Source organism: Wallemia mellicola (assembly GCF_000263375.1).
Source record: "Wallemia mellicola CBS 633.66 unplaced genomic scaffold WALSEscaffold_8, whole genome shotgun sequence".
NCBI lineage: Eukaryota > Fungi > Basidiomycota > Wallemiomycetes > Wallemiales > Wallemiaceae > Wallemia > Wallemia mellicola.
Window position 1 is genome coordinate 384209 of NW_006531965.1, and position 19664 is coordinate 403872.

Genomic DNA, 19664 nt, shown 5'->3' on the forward strand with positions numbered 1-19664 from the left:
CATCATTACTTAACATACTTATGTAACATCGTCAAATAAACTAAATAATACATCTTTTGAATAACGAAGAATTTGTTGATGAGATATCATCACGTTTACTGGCCGCCATTTGTGATCTGATATCCTCCATCGACAATGATGGACTGACCATTAAGGTACTGGTCGAGAATGGCAAACAATACGGCTTGAGCCATGTCTTTATCAGCGCCTACGCGGCCACTTGGAAGCTTTTTGTACTTTTCATTCTCAACCTTTGATTTTTGGTTAGCGGAAGAATCACCCGCGGTCATTTCAGAATGGAAAACGCCAGGTGAGATACCGTTGACGCGAATCTTGAAACCGTTCAAAGCGAATTCATTTGCGAGCACCTTGTTGAGATACCCGAAAGCTGCCTTTGAGCTATTGTAAGCTGGATGGTGTTGTGATATTTTTATTGAGCCTGAAATTGAGATGATGTTCAGAACAGTTGCAGACCAGCCTTTTATAGTCTCAGTAGATTTGTTCAAGAGCGGCAAACAAGCAGCAGTCAAGAAATAAGCCGAAGTGACGTTGGTACGATAGACAGACTCCCAGTTCTCAAATGAGTCCCCATTGAAGAGATTATCACGCAACTGCTCAGCTGTCTTTGCTTCAAAGGTAGTAGTTTCTCCTGCGATACCTGCGTTGTTAACAAGAATGTCGAGCTTGCTCTCATGTTTTGAGTACTCCTCGACGAGTTTTTGAATGCTCTCTTTGCTTGATACATCGCCTTGAAGTGCTGTTATTTTACCATCTATATCCCCTTTGTTGTAGGTTTCAACAACCCTGTCGAGTTTTTCTTGTGTACGAGAGAATACTTGGAAAGGTCAGATGATAATAAGAATTAAGCATTCACCTACTGTACACATGTGCACCATTGACAGCCAAAGCTTGAGAAATCATAAGACCAATACCACTGCCACCACCAGATACTAAGGCAGTCTTTCCTCGTGTTGAGAACAGATTCTCAAGTCTGAAATCTGCGTTATTGTTTACTTGTGGATTTGAAGAAGCCATCTTATATGGTGAGAGTAGCGAAGAGCTTCCACGCCTTATAGACAATAATGGATGACGAGGCAAATTAGATTATGTAAAGGATTACATATGTATGTATACAATTTCATGACGTTAAGTATCCGAAATAATTACAAATTCTAAATATAATATAAAGCCATGATATTTTACAGATGGAAGTAAAGTTTATTACGATGAACAAAAGTGAGACACAAAGATTAAACTTTTACAGTGCTATGTTACAAGGATATTGTGGATATAAATAGAAAGGGGATTTTGCGTTAAACAAATGTAACTACTCCTTTTACCAGGATATACATTAAAGTGTGTCTGATTACGCCAAAATGAGTTAAACTTTTGGATTATGTAGATGACGTCATCAGCCGCTTCAGTGTAAATGCCCAAGTTAGCTAGTAAAAGTCATAAAATGGCCTGGTAGACTTTTAATACAACAATAATTTGTCTTAACACTTAAGATACGTTTCATCACTGAACCCAAGTCAGTTTTTAAAGTGATTTGCGAACTGCAGCCTTATCCAAGCGTTTACGAAAGTTAGTGTATACAATAACAGTATAATAAATACTAAGTTCCATGTATGGATACATGTTGTGTTATCATCCAATAACAAGTTGGTATTTGCCATTCTGAACATTTATTAGGTCTTCTGACTAGTTTGGCCTTCTCCTTGATAATAGAAATATGAATAGACCAGCGATGGTCATCATATACTTCCAAATACGTAAAAAATAGGAAGAGTAATGTTAACATATATATAGAAGACCACATTTTAAACACTACGAATACTGCAGCACCAGTCGGTTGTGTGGAAAGCTATTTAATATTTTTATAAAATTATAAAATCAAATCTGAATCGAACATGTTACAGGTTGAATTAACTTATTTATTGTGGCTATTATAAATGCTATACCAGATACAATTTATAATTTTCATTGACGTTTTTGAAATGTTTTAATTCAATAATTTGACATCAGTTCTAAATGTGAAATTGAAATAAAGCTCTTGACAAGCGTGAAGGAAGTAAAATAACATACTTGTCCCCATTTAGTGTAATCCTACACCTTTCTAAATAATCCACAGTACGAGAGCTAAGAAAACGGCTGCACCAACAATGGTATGAATAAGCGTAATTAGAACATCATGCTGATGTTTGAAGACCTTCTTGGGTACTTATTAAGTCAACCAACATTATATAGCGGCACATCACTTTCTCTTGTCAGTCTTGGGTGTTTTGTTTAATATGATTTCATGCATAATCAACACTCTCGACCACTTATAATCTCTAAGAATAGTGATTCTACGACTAAGGGCCATAAGGGTCAATATGATGTAAGCAACCAGTTCGGATATCCTCAGTCAAGTAGGTATCTGTATTCTCGAAAGTAAAATTGTAAGACATGAATTGAGCTACTCGGCTAATCAAGACACATGCTTAGTAATAAATATTTTAGATTACATACAGAAGATAATTTTATCTACCATTCTGTCCATTCTGTCCATTCTGTCCATTATCACTCTTCAATCACATGACTTCATTATCAAATACCTTGTATGTATATGAAAGCTCGAACAAGGCTATCTAACATTGAAACAGATACAGCTGATTTAATGAGAAAGAAAAACATCAAGGCAGCTAATAAAGGGAGCTCAAACCAAGTTGTGGCAACTTCTCAAACATCCCGATTCCACTCAGAAACTTTAGAGACGCTCTCAAATGATGTTGATGTTAAAGGTGTTAACATAACAGTTGGCGATCACGATCTTCTCATTGATGCGGAGCTCAAATTATTTGACGGTGTCAAATACGGCCTTTGCGGTCAAAATGGCGTTGGTAAATCAACTCTTCTTAAATGTCTGGGTGATAAATCTCTCATTGGATTTCCACGAAATATCAACGCGCTTTACGTTGAACAACTCGAAGGATCTGACACAAGCGTATCTGCGCTCGAAACCGTTGTCAACGCAGACAGAAAGAGTCATATGCTCAGACTAAGGTTTAAAGAGCTACACGATGTACTTGAAAATGGCGATTCCAAGCAAATCGCTCTCATTCTTCGTCAACACGACTTTCAAGATAGACAGTGCGAAGAAGAAGAAGCGATTAGTAATGCGACAAAACGCAGCGGCGCTAGAGGCGCAAAAGCTAGAAAAGATCTCAAAAAGATGGAGGTTCTCGTTCAAGAAGCTGAAGAAAAGCTAAATATTAGCAGTATCACTGAGCATGACGAAATACAAGCAATTAATAGAGCTCAGAACTCATTATCAATGATTAGAGAGGATCTGGAGATCCGTGATGCCGATAGTTTGGAAGCCAGAGCCCGTAGTATTTTGAACGGGTTAGGATTCACAAAGGATATGCAAGATGGCTCTATTGACCAGCTGTCCGGTGGATGGAGAATCAGGGTTGCATTGGCTTCTGCTTTGCTTATCAAACCTGACATTTTGCTCCTCGATGAACCTACAAACCACCTCGACCTTCCGGCTATCCTGTGGCTGCAATCATATCTCAAGTCTATTGACTCCACTATCGTCGTTATATCTCATGATAGAGCATTTCTCAATGCTGTCACTGAAGAAACTATTGTGTACAAAAATCACTGTTTGTCTTATTACAAAGGAAACTATGATACGTATAGACAATTTTTAGATGAAAAGCAAGAGCACTTAAAACACAAGGTGGAGATTCTGGAGAAACAGAAAAGCGCATCCGAGAAATCTGTCAACAATGAAATGACCCGTGCTCGTAAATCTGGTGACGACAAGAAAATGGCTGCCGTTGCATCGAAGCAACGTAAGTTGAAAGATACTGTTAAAATGGATGTCAATGAGAAAGGGCATCGTTTCAAGCTTAATAGAGACAGACCTGGCTGGAATGATAGCACTCGCCCGGATATTGTGCTTGAAACGCTAGAAATACCACCTAAGTGGTCATTTGATGACCCTGTGCCTCTACGTTCCTCCGGGGATATTGTCAGTCTGGAAAAAGTATCATTCAGATACTCTAAATTGACGCCAGATGTCTTGTCTGATGTTACGTTACAAATTACCCAAAATAGTCGTTTGGGTGTTATAGGAGCAAATGGACAGGGTAAAAGTACATTGCTTAAACTCATAATTGATGAGCTATCTTCCACTGTCGGTAGCATTGTCAAACATAGGCAAGCAGTAATCAAACAATTTTCACAACATAACGTTGACGAGTTGTTGGTCTGTGGCTCAGATAAAAATCCTATCAGTCTTCTAATGCAGGAATCTGCTGCCTTAACTGAGCAGGATGTGCGGGCTGAGCTTGGAAAGTTTGGTGTGAAAGGGTCGAAAGCTATGACCCCACTTGTCTGTTTGAGTGGTGGGGAGTTGTCTAGAGTTGCGTTTGCGAAGATGCTTATTGGTGTCACACCACACTTACTTGTTCTAGATGAACCAACAAATCATCTTGACTTTCTGACAATCGAAGCACTAATTCAGTGTATTAAGAAGTTCAATGGAGCAGTCGTAATCGCTTCACACGACCAAGCTTTTATCAATGAGACATGCAAGGATATCGTTATGGTTGATTCTGGTCGTGTCAAAGTTATCGAGTCAGTGGCTGAATTTGTCAAGATGATACATCGCAGACACAAGGTTTCTGCACGATAAAATGATTTGACATGTACAAGCATGGTTGCAATGGATGCCTGTCTATAATGAAGGTCCCTCACATCTGTGATGTGTGACATTTTATGTGTCTTTAAAGGAAGAGATAGTGTATAAGCTTAGGCTATATAATATGGTCCATGAAATTTGAACTTAGTTGCTCTGATATTTTGGTTGAAATGAATACATGGTTAAGGGATCCTAGATAGAGTTTATGCGAGAAGGTTTTATTCGACTGGTTTGATTTATACACGAGAGCTTTATTCATGGATAATTGTCAATGGAACAATCCTTACTCTCCATATAATCAGCAATGTGACAAAAGTAAGTTCATAGGTTAGGTTTAGGAGGGACTTATCCGCTCTGATACTGGAAAATTAGCTTGCTGGTGCTCATTGGCATAGCGGTGAGTTTTGGTGGGAAACCAATCCTTATTACTGGATTAAATGTGTAGATGGCTGCATTATTTTTGTTTGTCGATGTTCTCGTCACATTCTGCTTCGATCGCTATTGTTATACCACAGCAATCTGGGAGAATTGAGGAAAGAAGCTCGATGTATGGGCTGTGGGACTATATGAATACAACACTTCCAATTACCGCCCTCAGATCTACCTCCTGTAGCAGTCTGAATGAACTATCTTTCAACCATAACCAGGGAACTGGTTAAAGACATCCAAGTTGAGTTGATCCAGCTCCGGACAGGAGAGACCAGCAAGAATAGGTCCAAGCTTTTCATCCAAGAATCCAAGTGCCTGGCCCACAATACTTGCCGCACCGCCCAACACTGAAGGTAAACCAGCTCTACCAGCAGCGAATGCAAAGCAGAAGAGATTGTTACCTTCTAAAAGGTTGGCAGCATTGAAGACACCTCCGGTTAAGTTACCAAGATCAACACCGGTAAATGTATTAACCTCACCAAGGTTTCCGCCGACTGTACCTGCTTGAGGATGGTAAGCGATGTTACCCAATACATCAGTGACGACATCCACTAGTGTGTATGGGTCAGTACGCTTGTACCAATTGTCAGGAATACGCTCCTGGCCGTAGTGGTACACCAAACCATCTTTGCTATTACCTGTGTATCCGAAGAAAGTCTTCAGATTGTAGTGGTCAAGGTAGCCTTCTGGATGTTCTGCACTATGGTTGGAAAAGAAGACGGGCACGAAATTGTGTGCAGCAGATGCAACGACCAGTCCTGCAAATGGCGCATAAAAAAGTTAGGGTTGTGGTAGACAGATTCGTCATGTGTCCATGCGCGCTGTTTGTTGATGACATCGAGATTGAAGTTGGCATTTGGATCATTGTCGTCCAAAAGATTGTAAAGATGTTCGAAGCGGGTGGTGTTGGATGACCATACATCGCCGTTTGAGAGGTAGGAATCCGAACGCGTGATAGATGCGTCGCTCTCGTAGGAATTGTGGGATTGGTCAATACCTCCTGGTGGAGAGAGTACGCCCGGTAGAAGTACTTCTTTGCCTGGCGAAGCGCCGATTGACCAGGTAAGTGCTATTGGGTCACCGATGATAGCGATCGAGTAGGCTACGAGTGCCAGAGCCGTGTCTGTGCCCATACCAAGGACATTTGTGAGTGCGTCGATCGATTCGATCAGGTTGGTGTTGCCGGATCTGTCAAAGTAGCCGTGGTTAGAAAGGATGTTGAGTCCAGGGCAGGGACCGCGGGTTTGACCTGTGCGGGTTGTTATTAAGTAGATGATGTATAAACACACTCTTACCTTCCGTAGGAGGTCTGTACTCATGCTCGCCTGAGACATCGACACGCTGGGCGTCCTCGTTGAATGTTGCCTGCTGGCGTTTCTCAATAGCAGCAATCTTGTTCCAACTTTCTTGATCAATGCGTTTAAGGATAGGATCGATGGCTTTGTCGAAGTTTTCGAAATAAAATTTCTCCCATTCACCGTCGAAGGCCGGGAATGCGCTTGTGGTGGATACAAGTGCGCATGCTCCCAGCAGAGCTTTTGCAAAGTTGACCATTTTGTGTGGGTAAACGAAATCGAGACAACTCAAAAGGTGTTGAGAGGGAGTGGTGTTCTGCTTTTAAAGTGCAGAGCACACCATATCATTCATTAAAGACAATATTTGATGATTATTGGAGTTAAATTCGCAATAGCTAATCGATTATTGGCTTGTCAAGTTGCTCAGGGTCGATGTGAGCCATTATGATCGTAAGATTCGCAATATTGCAGAACCGGAAGTCTAAAGGAAACGTAGTAAAATTATGGCAGTAGAGCATTCTACATAAAGGACTAAAAATACCGCGTCTCACCAACCTATCGTAACCCTCGAGTGATTCTAGAATGTCGCTGTTGAGATTACCTTCAACGATCATAATCAAAGCGTATTGGAGCGGTTTTGCGAAAATTGAAATTAAGGCATGTTTGGATACTCGCGTATAGAAATCGAAATAGCCTAGTATGGCGGGTGTATCTGCCGTCGTTGTTGAGATGAAGGCCAATGACGTCATGCAGCATCAAGTGAAACTCTTCACTAGAAGTAGCTCAACACCGACGCTGTAGATAATTAAATGACACAGGTGGGTGATTCTCTGTGCCGCCTTTGTAATGAGTCTTTATATTTCTGGTGCATGAGACAGCAGAGAGGTTACGGTTATGGATTAGGTGAAAAAGCAACATGGATACGTTTCTACAAAGAAATACTAAATATTATCAAAAGATCGTTACTAAAAGTGGAAATTTTCTACTAAAGTAATCTTAAATATACTGCCTAAATCAAGCGAAAGTTTGTCACTCGTGCCTCAATTAACACATCGTACTTTCGATGTCGTTTTCCCAGCGTCAAAGATTCCCATATAACTCTAACCACCTAAACGTGCCAAAATTCGTGAAATTGGCGGTTGTAACGATCTTTTGATAGTATTTAGTATTTCTATATAGTAACGTATCCATGTTCATATCTGCTCTCATCTCAGATCACAAAAATACCCAAAATCCCGAATTCCGATGGATGTAAAATCCATATGCATAAACAACAATTGTCACTGCACCATTTTCTATACTGCATCTGCATCACCATCCAGTATTGAGTTTATCATCATATTCAGATCATTCTCATGTTCAGGACTTATAAGCAGATTATAACTGCCGTGAACACTATTCGATGAGTCGGACCTGAGATAGTCAAGCATGTCTCTAAAGAAAATATTATCTTGCTCAACGACGTTTACATTATCTTGTGGTGGTTGTAAAGTGTGGGCGGCCACAGTACTGTAGAACTCTGTGTCGAGAGATATTAGTTGTTGGTCTTCAATGAAAGCGTCGCCTGGTGGTAAAAGAGTTTTCACAATGGACAACAAAATGTCTACAGCTCGTCCGTACAGAACATTCTCACTCTCAACACTCCTTAGTGTTAATATTCCCGTTTTGATGTAATCCAGATCTTGATATCTTATATTGCCAATTCTTTTGCTCTCGCAGAAGCTCAGTATCATGATTAAAGTGGCCCAGAAAGGGCACCAAGAGATAAGGCAGTCGGCCCAGATGCGATCAACTTTCCTGTTTAGTACGAGATCACTATAAATACTGATGATCGATCTCGACGCATTAGAACATATCGCTAAACTGGCTGTTTGAAAATTGGAGATTCGTTTCAGTGTGGGACATGGCATGAAGGGTCGATAGAGAATCAACTATCGTTGTAAGTAATTGAAGGGAATAATAAGTCATACTTACCTGCGCATTGTAGAAAGCTAATTTGATATTGGCACGTAATTGATATGTCGTATCATTCTTTATGTCCTCTTCAGTAATGGAGACATCGTTAATCCAATCATTTATCTTGGTGTTTAACATAGCGATATCTTTCATTTCAAGAATGGCATCTTCTCCTGGGTTGCTTTCACTGAATTTGTACTTCATTGTTGTTAGAAAGGTTTTGTTCATCGAGACTTACCAATTTGTGGGTAATTTGACCATGTATTTCGCATATCTTTATTATATCATTGATGTACTTAATGCTATCTGTGTTATTCGAAGGGTCTTCTGCGGTGACCTGGAGATGATCCAAGTGCATTTCATCATCCTTAATGAGTAAATTTCGGCCAAAACATGCCGTATTAGATCGGTCCATAATATAAAGAATCCACCAAGCACGTTTTCGGGCTTCCTTCTCTATTATATCATCGTGATTCTCGTTCATAAGCTTAGAATGTAAACCAATATTCTGTGAGAGTAGAATGGTCAGGCCATTAATCATGGAAGAGCTTTTCGTGTGTACACCTCGTTGAACGTACATTTGTAGCAGAATTAGAGCCTGAATATCTTCCAATTCAGCAGAAGCTTTCATATAATTTGGCATCTTCTCTACCGCTATATTGTAGTAATAATAACCTTGAAGGAACTTTAAATTTTCTCTTCCTGGGATTGATAATCGATTGTCATCTAAGTAAAGTGCTCCAAGAGCTGCAACTAGCATCAAAATCGTTCCGAATGATCTGTTAAGTTTATTCGGGATTTGCTTGCGAAAGTGTGATTCGTTAAGTAAAGGCATACTGACGTTAACCTTCTCAAAATATAAAGTTATTAATTGTTCCAAAAGGGCTTCATCGCCAAAGTCTTCGTTTGTGTAAGGTAAACTGGTAAAATATGAATGTGGAGAAATTGCTCGGGACCAATCGTCAAGCCAATACTGTGGACGCTTTCCGTTGATAAAATCTAGAGTTTTCAAGCCTGTATAGGCTTCAATTCTAGCAAATAACCCTCTAAATGGAGAGTTTCCGAAGAATTTTATATTAGCTCTTTCTTCGTGTGTGTGTGTATAAAGTCCATCTAAATTATCAACCAAATGCTCATCAGAAATGTCTTCGTAGTCGCTTGAAGGTATTATATCAGTATTGTTCTTCCTTTCCAGACTATCCTTTGATGTTGAAGCACTCTCGTCTAATAAAGCCTGGCAGCGGGACAGCTGATTGTATATTAGCCAAATACACGTTATTAATCATTACGTACTTCTTCCTTCATATTTTCAACATAGCTCACCTCATACATTCTAGTAATGTGTGTACCATTGTAAGTGCATACAGTCCCTTTTCTTTTGCTACAGTTATTACAACGATGAGGATTAACGCCATCACACTTGATCTTTCTCTTTCTGCAACTGAATTTATCTCTAAGATGGCGTTTACTTAGGTGAAATTAGCTCACTTGTCGCACTATTATATAGTTAGTATATATTTCCATATCATATAGACCTTACTGCTGTTGTTAGCTTCGTTCTCTTGTTTGCTTGCGATGAGCTCATGGACGCTATGGTAGGAGAAGAAAATTCAATAATTTATCATTTTAATTATATATTAAAAGTAAATATATTCATAAATAATAAACGATCGATGACATCAAATTTAGATAAGAGAGAGTTTTTTGAATAATTTAAGATTTGGTGGATTAACTTTCGTTATATAGTAAAAAAAGTATGTTAATGCAAAGCTGGATATTGAGAAGAGCGTGAAAATGCCAAAATATCCCCAAGGCCAGCCAGTTGCATGGAAGACGTGCTTTTGATCCAAAAACGCATTTGAGTTTGACATTGGACAGTATTGGCAATCACCTGTGGAGTCGCCATTGAGTAAATATCCTCCCATTGTTTCCACGAAGGCGCCAGCGTAAGATAGACAAGTTTCGCCAGAAGGAGGACTAAATGTCGTAATCTCTCTTGACGAACATTGGATTTCAACATCTGATACAGTAGCACCAATAAGTCCACCTAAGAGATACGTATATGGGTTCACATAGTCTGTACGCTGTCAGATAACATTTCATTAGATATTTTCCACTTACACATAAAATACTCCCAGAAGACAGGTTGTTTGGCGTAGTCAATAAAAATACCATTAACGAAGAATAGCAGGATAATGATAAATGGCATAATGTCCATGGTGAATTTGACATTTGGTGACATCGTACACATCCATGCAGCAAGCCAATTAGCGAAAATAAAAGCCTCGATAATCATCAGGAAGGTTAAACCAGCCGGCGATCCTAATCTAAAGTCACCATCGGTAGTGTGTGAAAATCCTTTTGGCCAGTACCAAATTACCCAGTAAATTGTTGCGTTTAGAAACGCGTAAGGAAGTTCGCATAGTAAGTATGATGTGACAAAACTATACCAAGAATATACTCTAGAAAGGTTTTCACGTCTGTTGAATATTTCGTAATTGGTAAAGAATTTCGGTGCTGCTGATATTATAGTAAAAGGAGGAATAAGAAGAATGAGGAAAGCTGAAAAGTTCCTTTCAGTCATGTTCACTATCGAGGTTCCATTTTTGAAAAAAACGAATCCGTTGAGCATGGCTGTGCCGAAAGTTACGAAAAATTGACCGTAAGTATAGGATGAATCACGCCAATAATTGCGACTCATTCTTTGGACAAGGAGCTTAAGTTGAACGAAAAATGGTTGTGAATAAGACCTGGTCATAGCATTTGTGTGTTCCTTTGGTGTCTCTGATTTTTCTTTAATTATTTTGTTTACTTCTGCTTCAAGTTTAGCGGCTTCTGGGGAATTCCTGTATGCATTAACGAAATCCAAAAACTCTCCATTTGCGTCACGTCCGTAAGCGATCATTTCGATGGCATATTCAGCAACATTCTCATGAGCTTTACATTCACGAGCACCGATGCGCTTAAAGTAATCAACAACAGCGCTACCATTATCACCAACAGGACCTTGATAAACGACTTTGCCACCAGGAGCAAGCAAAAGGAGACGATCGAAGAACTCTGTAAAGAGTAAACTTGAAGGTTGGTGAATTGTACATAATATAGCTTGACCAGCGTTTGCAAGCTTTTTCAAGAAACGACCAATTGAGTAGGCTGATTGAGAATCCAAACCTGAGGTAGGTTCATCTAAGAACAGAAGTAGATCTGGCTTTGCCGCTAATTCAACAGCTATGGTCACTCTCTTGCGCTGCTCAATACTTAAACCTGCTCCAGGGGAACCTATTATAGCATCCTCAAGATCCTTCAATTCAAGTAGAGCGATGATTTGATCAACATATGCGAGAACCTCTTCACGAGGTGTTTCACGTGGTTGTCTAAGAATAGCGGAGAATTCGATACTTTCACGAACAGTAGCAAACGAATCATGCAAATCACCTTGTAAAACAAATCCAGTACCTCTTTGGAAGGAGTTCAATTCAAGTGGTTTACCGTCAATCAACATATCACCAGTAATGATTCCAGTTGTCACTCGTTGTGAAAGTGTGTTCAAAAGTGTTGTTTTACCTGCGCCGGATGCACCCATGAGAGCTGTAATGGAACCAGCTTTAACATATCCAGTGACGTCATCAAGAAGTCGTTTTTCTCCAGTAGCGGTTGTAACGGTATACGTCACATTCTTGAAAGTGAAATCAGCGTCAGATGCATTGATAGCTCCAATTTCAATATCTTCATTGCTCTTCTCCTTGATTGTTTCTGGAGCTCCACTTTCGATATCGCCTGGATTTTCAATTTCACTAGCCTTAGTTTTACTTTTGGCCGTTTTTGCGAAGACGGTTACACCACCTCTGCCACCTGTCTGACTAAAGAGTTCGGTAAAGACAGCGGTGACTATTAAAAAACCAATCAAGAAAGCACTAATATAGCCCAAATTATTCCAAAGATGAGAATATTTATAATCAAACGCCGCATCAACGTAATCATCACCTAGGACCAGCAAGCTACCAGGTCTACTACCTTGAATACCACATGACTGATATTGCTCTTCTGCACCATTTACTCCGTTTGGTACGATGTCTGATAGATCGCATTCAATATTGACATCATGGAATTGATTCACTAGTAAGCTCTCGAAATTGTACGGAAGGGGATTGATCCAAGAGATCCATCTGAACCAATTTCCAATATCGTATCTTGGGATTGTGTATCCTACCAAAGTGAAAGTTATTGCGAGTAAAGCGACGCAGTACCTAAAACAGGAAGGATGAGCGAAAATACTCGTGCTATTTTTCAACTTACCTTATAGCGCTGCTGAAATTAGGCGATACACTTTCTATGACTTTATACATTTGATTAAATGTAACAGCGTTGAAAGAAGCAAAGCAGAAGTAAGTGAAAAATTTACCTGCCGTATAATCGAGTGATCCGAGAAAATAAACCACAATAGAGAAAAGCAATATACCAGAGACTATGATGGGTACATCAACTAAAAATCTTGCGAAAGTAACAGCACTAGGGCGATAGAATGCAAACTCATTACTCTGTTTTGCTATAATCTCACGACCCGTGTATCCGTTCCATATATCTGATAATTGTACCCAGCAAAAGAAAACGGTTGAAAAGAAGCAAACGCTACCTTTAGCGAAAATGCTTCCAGAACCCGATTGATCATAAAAAAGAGAAGAAACAGTGAGTGCCGCGAATAGTATCGTTATAAACTTAGTTCTTAAATTAGCTATTTGACTCCTCTGTAATTGAATTTCCCTAATTAAACAGTAGTAGATTTGCTCAATGAAAGAAACAGTGTATGGTGAAGTCTTCGCCATACGTCTCTTCTTGTCTTCGCGAACGGAAGTCTTGAAGTCGCCTAGGTGATTGTTTTCAGCATTAAATGTGTGATCAGCCGATGCAACAGCCGCTTCATAGTATTGAGAATTTTTGTAAACCTTTTCCAGCTCCTCTGGTGTACGTGGAGCGCGGTTTCCCCAACCTGGTTTAATTATACGTTCATGGATATCAGTAACGCTTGTCAAGAAATCCGCAGAGGTTTGACGAGGAGGTTTGTAGAAACCGATACTTTCGAAGTATGAGCATGCCTCGTTAGCTGGACCATAATAAATACAGCGACCTTCATCAACAACGCACACCTTATCGAACAGTTCGTATATACCTTCACCGGCTTGATAAAGGGTTGCGATTGTTGTACCACCGGTGATATCTGTAATAATTCTCAAAGAGCGCACGTAATCAACAGCCGTGGTAGCATCCAACCCACGTGTTGAATTATCCCAACACATGACGGAAGCTCTTGTGACAAGTGTCTCAGCTATAGAGACTCTCTTACGTTCACCACCAGAGACGCCCCTGATAAATTCGTTCCCTACGACTGTGTTGGCTGTGTGCTCAATACCGAACATCTTCACTAGTGCATCAAGGATGTATTTCACATACTCCGATCTTCTCATTCCATTTGGTCTAATACGTGGTACTCTAATGGTGAAATTAGCGCATACTGATATACCCATGATTACACTTACTTCTGGCGTATTGCAAACTCGAGTGTTTGAGCAACGGTGAGAGTTGGATAGTGTAGATCTTCCTCGGTGTTCATAACAATTTCACCACGATACTTCTCTTTAACCTCTTGAGGAGACAAACCACCATAGGTGAGATCACCTTCTACGCTTACATACTCGTGGTGTCTGTTTGCAAGAGCCTTAAGGAAGGTGGTACATCCACTACCAGGCTTACCTAGTACTAACATCATTTCGTTTCCGAGTGCACCAGTGAAATCATGAATCAAAGGACGAATTGGTGTCTTTTTTCCAATCACATCTAACTTTGGGAAGTATCCAGTTATTAAATTATAGCCGTCTGGTCCAAAAGTTCCTAACACTGCCTCGGGGAAGGTTTTCACAAAGGTAGATTCCCCTCCAGCACCATTCACACGTAGATTCTTCCATGCCAATCCCAAATGTTTATTACTTGTTTTACCTGCTTCTTCGAGCTGTTTTTTTTGTCGTTGGATAAAAAGCCATGTAAATCAAATCTTCCTTCGCTGGGGTGCTCTTTGAGTGTGGTCTCCGAAGACTCTTCAGCTGTGTTGGCGATATCTTGATTGTCATCTCTACTGAGTTGTTTGCTAAGCTTACGGTAAACCTCCTTTGATTTGTCTATATCAACCAGGTGATTACCTTGGTCTATGAACGGGTCTTCCATGATTGTAAATGTTTATGGTGTGTTTACGAAAGGTTGGTAGTATTTAAAGGTAGATTATAAACCGAAAAGATTAGTCAATCTGGATTTCACTACCTTATTAATAATCTTCGAAAACCCTTCTAATTGAGGATAACTCGGCATAATATTCAGCGGGTATTAAATATATGGCTTTTATTTATGTATCAAGCACTTTCTCTTCACCTAAATACCATTATCTGATATTTCGGTTTTCGGAATTCTTGATAGCTCGACAATATGAAGATATATTCCTGTTCGGGGAATATAATTTGTACTCTAGAGTCATGAGGATTATATTTTATTAGCATATTTTGTCCTTTTATAGATACCTGAAATTCCCGTCCAATTTTTTTGATTACAACTGTGACGCAATTAAATCTACACCGGAGTTATGTAACAGTTCGGGAGTAAATTATTAATGGCCTTTGTAAATATACTTGGTCTCTTTATCTGTGTTCCATAGGCTGTTTCCTTATGATAAGAGTTCTAATTACATAATGAGTCAATATATGGTGAATGATATGATGATTTATGATAAAAACGTTATTGCTTGAGCTATCCCTATACTTTCAGGGTTTAGGTCAGTATTTTAGGATGCAATGGGACTATCTGATGGAAATGAGATATAAATGCATTGTAAGCCATAATAGATATACAATAATGAACTATTAGAACTACAGTTTGAGTGCCTTCCATTTGAGTTTGTTTGCGTGGTTAGGTTACGGTTACAAGTGATGTCCTACAATTGCAATGTGGACATCGTCTTACGGTCCCATAGTCTACCACGATCTTCAATACTACCAGCTCCAAACCTGTCTTTCCAAGCATTTATACCACCTTTGAGAACAAAGACCCGATTTTCTATGCTTAATGATGGGTCAATACTTCTCAAATGACTGTCCAACGTGTTGGCAAACCAACCAGCCGCTCGAGGACCGCGACCTTTTGATGAGTTGCAATGGAAGATGAACTTCTCTATATTACTCAAACTGTGTACCAGGCTAGGTAATGCTGCTGGCAATGACTGGGCCGGAAGGTTTATGGCACCTGGAATCATCTCAGACAGATCAGCTCGTCTTACATCGACGACAACGAAATCTACTCCCGAGATTCCATTGATGTATAGATCTGCAACTTGATCGACAGTAATATCTTTAACAGCAGTCTTTGCTTCACCATAAATATGCCACCAGTTTGTAGAATTAATTGGGTGATTTTCTTGCATAGTTTGTGTTTTCACTTGCTCGGTTGAATGTTGAAGAGACTCTACTAATCTCCTATTTGACATGTAACGCAACAATCGAACCTTTTTTTCAGAGTGTCGACAAGCTATGCCAAAGAACATACCGAATTTTTTATGAGTCTTGTTGAACGTTGGAAAGATTTTGATTTTGTCCTTGGCATTTAAAGTAACGATCGAATCTTCTTTTGAGGGTAGTTGACAACGTATGCTTAGAAACATACCGAAGTTAAGCAAGCGTATAATGTCGGACTATCAACCTTATTTAAGTGGCTTGAATCAACCTGGAATAAGATCAATCCCGGATGACTGGACATTTGACGTTGCTAACATGTGTGGCAAAGATGAACTTCGTGACGCTCGAACGATGCTTGCTACCTTACCACAGAAGCTCAACGTCTTGATTCTCTATGGTAGTCTTCGCCAAAGGTACGTTGTACTCTTGATTTCTATCAAAATTCACTTCCATGCCTTTAGATCGTATTCTCAACTCGTATCATTCGAGGTTGCTAGAATACTCGACCACATGGGTGCAGATGTCAAGATCTTTAATCCATCGGGCTTACCATTGAAGGATGATACAACCGACAATCACCCAAAGGTACGACATTTTTTTATGTACTCGATTTAAAATTTACGTCACAAAGGTCAAAGAACTACGTGAGCTTATCGCCTGGAGCGACTCTAACTTTTGGGTATCACCCGAACAACATGGTCAGATTACAGGTGAGCTTCACTATCTTTAAGTAGTTTGATTTGAGATTCGGTTAATGTGTATAAGGTGTCATGAAGACTCAAATTGATCACGTTCCATTATCACTTGGTTCAGTACGTCCTACTCAAGGTAAAATACTAGCTGTTGCTCAGGTGAACGGTGGTTCACAATCTTTTAACGCAGTGAATACACTCAGGTGAGTGCGAGGTACTTATCACGAAATGAGGGATTGAGAACTCTCAGGTTGTTAGGTAGATGGATGAGAATGCATACAATAGCTAATCAAAGCTCTTTGCCCAAAGCTTGGACTGCCTTTAGCCCAGATGGACGTTTTCTTCCGTCCAGTAATCGTGATAGACTTGTTGATGTCTGCGAAGAATTCATCAAGGTTAGCTGCCTGTTCTACGGTAAAACCGATCTATTTGCTAGTAGATGGAGTGAACGAAAGGAGAAGGAAGCCAAGGGACGGCTTCTTTCACAAGAAGAGAAAGAGGTTAAGAAGGAACATTAGAATGAATATCAAATATATCATTTACTGATAACTGCACTAAACTTTTTCTCTTTCGAAAATACATACACGTCTTTATGCGCATATACATTGCAGTGCTTGTTAATGTGTAATTGAAATACGCATTTGCAATTTATTTCAGTTTATATTATAAATTAATGTTCAAAATCAGCAAATTTAATATGACAAACTGTTAAATTTATTGTTGATTTTCCGAATGTGGTAATAGCAAAATGTTTCGTCTCGGAAGACTAGTGGAAAGCATCGATCGAATGTAAACCGTTACGTGAACACTCTCGAATGTTCTGATACTTTCCAAATTTTTGCCAATCTAAAAAAGCTCAAAAGCTCTTCTTATATGTCGTATAAAACACAAATGAAGGCCACATTTGTGAATAGGCTTATAACGTATGCTAAATTTTCGATTGCATTTTCAAATTACGTAGGATTTGCCACTAGAACCCTTTTCTTGATTCAGCCAAGAGAAGCTTTTTCTTTCTTCCTTAATAATTTACAGTGGCAATGGTAGATAAATCCGAGTGCTGTCCAAATACGATTGAAAAATGCAATCAAGTTGAAGAGATGGCAGCACTGAATGAGTGTTATCTATTTAGAGAAGATTGCAATGATTGCGACGATTGTAGGGGAATTGGCGGTTTCACAGGAACAAAAGAAAGCTGTAGCAAAAAGAATGGTAAGCTACGATTTTCGTCACATTTCACATCAAGTAATGCTCGCTAGACCCATTCAAGTCGCTGTCACTGCTTGATAAGTACCTTTGGCTGCTGGTGCTCATAGCGATGATAATTGGGGTCGTTATAGGTGTGTACGCTAAAGAAGGTGTACAAGAACATCTTCAGAACTCAGCACAATGGGAAGGTGTCTCGATCCCTATTCTACTTGGTTTGCTGGTCATGATTTGGCCTGCATTAGCCAAGGTCAACTGGGAGAAGTTGAGTGAATTCTACAAGGATTTGCGCTTATGGGTTCACATTGCCATGTCTATATTTATCAACTGGGTGTTATCTCCACTTCTCATGCTGGGATTAGCATGGGCATGTTTACCTGAAGACTCTATGGAACGATACAGAAAGGGCGTATTGCTTGTTGGTGTCAGTCGCTGTATTGCGATGGTTATTATCTGGACTACTATTGCTGATGGTATGTATGACGGTTGAAATACTTACTACCTTACTAACACGCATACATAGGTGACGTCAATTACTGCGCCTATCTCATGGTCATCAATTCGCTACTACAAATAGTTTTGTTCTCTCCATACTCTTTACTCTTTGTTAATTTATTGGGCGGAAACAGCGGTGGACCTGACATTCAGCTCGATTATGAGCATACTGCACGCTCTGTAGGAATTTACTTAGGTTAGTAGTGAATCAACAAGTACAGTTATAACCTAATGTAATTACAAGGAATACCACTTGCTGCAGGCATAGTTACACGATTTGCTTTACTAAAGTTTACCAATGCTACTTTCAAAGCCAGATTCTATAGCTTCGCTAGCAAGATCGGTCTAACGGCGTTGCTCTACACTATAATTATACTGTTCGCTGCCCAAGGCCAGAACATTATAGACAACATTGGCCAAGTTTGCAGAACAGTAGTACCACTCATAGCTTACTTTATAATTGTCTGGAATGGCAGGTGGTAATTACACACGGTATATTATAACTGACTCAATGCAGCCACATTTTTGGGTTTCTGGCGCCTCAATATGTCTAGAAGATTTAGTGGATTGGCAGGAGGATACGAAAGGGCAGTTACGCAGGCATTCACAGCTGGATCAAATAATGTGAGTCTATATAATTATATTTTCCCCTCTAATAACATATCTAGTTTGAACTGGCTATTGCTGTTGCCACAGCTTCATTCGGTCCTGATGCTCCTGAGACTCTAGCTGCTACGCTAGGACCACTTATTGAGGTACCTGTGTTGCTTCTGCTCAGTTATCTAGCTCTCTATCTTCATCCAAAGCTGTTCAAAAGGGAAGGAGGTGTAAGGATAGAAAGCGCATGAAGATGTGTAACTGAAAATATTAACTATAATGAATTGCTCCCTGTATAAGCTTGCTTGGTTGTGTTACATTTGATGACTTCTGGTTAGGTAAAACAGTGGCATGAATACGTTTCTACAAAGAAATACTAAATACTATCAAAAGATCATTACTAAAAAAGTGAAAATTTTCAAAATCAAAACATCTTAATGTCGCCTAAATCAACCGGAAGTTTGTCACTCTCTTACGAGCGCAAACGAAATAAGCCTCTGTAGGTGGTCCCAGTTGGGAGTAATTCTGCGCCATTGCTTGAAGTTTGGGTTACAATTTTCAATCTACGTCACGCTATCGTGGTTACATGGGAATATTTGACGCTGGCAAAACGACATCGAAAATCCATTATGTTAATTGAGGGCACAGGAACAGCATGTGTTGATATAAAATGCACACCTCCCGTAGTTGCTGAGATATGGAAATTTCTGCCTATGACGTCATGAAAAGGCATACGTGGGGTTAGGTTATGGTTATGGATTGGTTGGTTAGGTTTTAGGTTACAAAATACTATCAAAAGATCGTTACTAAAATG

The 19664-nt window shown here is 39.6% G+C and overlaps 8 protein-coding genes across 8 annotated transcripts; 3 read left to right on the forward strand and 5 right to left on the reverse strand.

Annotated features, from left to right (window-relative positions):
- Positions 1–95: 95 nt before the first annotated feature.
- WALSEDRAFT_57367 (NAD(P)-binding protein) lies at positions 96–1035 on the reverse strand (the record flags this gene model as incomplete). Its single annotated transcript, XM_006958161.1, has 2 exons — positions 96–835; positions 879–1035. The coding sequence occupies 2 exons, from the start codon at positions 1033–1035 to the stop codon at positions 96–98; spliced, it is 897 nt and encodes a 298-aa protein (XP_006958223.1).
- Positions 1036–2704: 1669 nt separating this feature from the next.
- On the forward strand, positions 2705–4579 carry WALSEDRAFT_10435 (P-loop containing nucleoside triphosphate hydrolase protein; the record flags this gene model as incomplete). Its single annotated transcript, XM_006957955.1, has 3 exons — positions 2705–3064; positions 3305–3846; positions 3907–4579. Coding segments are annotated over 3 exons (1575 nt in total), but the record flags the coding sequence as incomplete, so codon positions are not given.
- A 371-nt stretch (positions 4580–4950) lies between these two features.
- WALSEDRAFT_60306 (Cloroperoxidase) lies at positions 4951–6994 on the reverse strand. The gene is made up of 2 exons (XM_006958162.1): positions 6418–6994; positions 4951–6371 (listed from the first exon to the last, which is right to left on the reverse strand). The coding sequence occupies exons 1-2, from the start codon at positions 6674–6676 to the stop codon at positions 5782–5784; spliced, it is 849 nt and encodes a 282-aa protein (XP_006958224.1). The 5' UTR covers positions 6677–6994; the 3' UTR covers positions 4951–5781.
- Positions 6995–7435: 441 nt separating this feature from the next.
- WALSEDRAFT_60307 (hypothetical protein) lies at positions 7436–9953 on the reverse strand. Its single transcript, XM_006958163.1, has 6 exons — positions 9914–9953; positions 9862–9869; positions 9667–9814; positions 8612–9622; positions 8392–8571; positions 7436–8348 (listed from the first exon to the last, which is right to left on the reverse strand). Exons 3-6 carry the CDS (start codon positions 9703–9705, stop codon positions 7713–7715), a joined length of 1866 nt encoding a protein of 621 aa, XP_006958225.1. The 5' UTR covers positions 9706–9814; positions 9862–9869; positions 9914–9953; the 3' UTR covers positions 7436–7712.
- A 105-nt stretch (positions 9954–10058) lies between these two features.
- Positions 10059–14457, reverse strand: WALSEDRAFT_38068 (P-loop containing nucleoside triphosphate hydrolase protein; the record flags this gene model as incomplete). The annotated part of the gene is made up of 4 exons (XM_006958164.1): positions 13908–14457; positions 12670–13860; positions 10495–12620; positions 10059–10450 (listed from the first exon to the last, which is right to left on the reverse strand). Exons 1-4 carry the CDS (start codon positions 14135–14137, stop codon positions 10059–10061), a joined length of 3939 nt encoding a protein of 1312 aa, XP_006958226.1. The 5' UTR covers positions 14138–14457.
- A 765-nt stretch (positions 14458–15222) lies between these two features.
- On the reverse strand, positions 15223–16276 carry WALSEDRAFT_32465 (hypothetical protein). Its single transcript, XM_006958165.1, has one exon. The coding sequence runs from the start codon at positions 15893–15895 to the stop codon at positions 15347–15349; it is 549 nt and encodes a 182-aa protein (XP_006958227.1). The 5' UTR covers positions 15896–16276; the 3' UTR covers positions 15223–15346.
- WALSEDRAFT_17998 (arsenate resistance ArsH) lies at positions 16215–17073 on the forward strand (the record flags this gene model as incomplete). Its single annotated transcript, XM_006957960.1, has 5 exons — positions 16215–16276; positions 16325–16448; positions 16495–16573; positions 16629–16758; positions 16806–17073. 5 exons carry the CDS (start codon positions 16215–16217, stop codon positions 17071–17073), a joined length of 663 nt encoding a protein of 220 aa, XP_006958022.1.
- Positions 17074–17560: 487 nt separating this feature from the next.
- Positions 17561–19138, forward strand: WALSEDRAFT_32466 (arsenical-resistance protein). Its single transcript, XM_006958166.1, has 6 exons — positions 17561–17764; positions 17812–18231; positions 18282–18449; positions 18498–18725; positions 18771–18877; positions 18922–19138. The coding sequence occupies exons 1-6, from the start codon at positions 17593–17595 to the stop codon at positions 19099–19101; spliced, it is 1275 nt and encodes a 424-aa protein (XP_006958228.1). The 5' UTR covers positions 17561–17592; the 3' UTR covers positions 19102–19138.
- Positions 19139–19664: the final 526 nt, after the last annotated feature.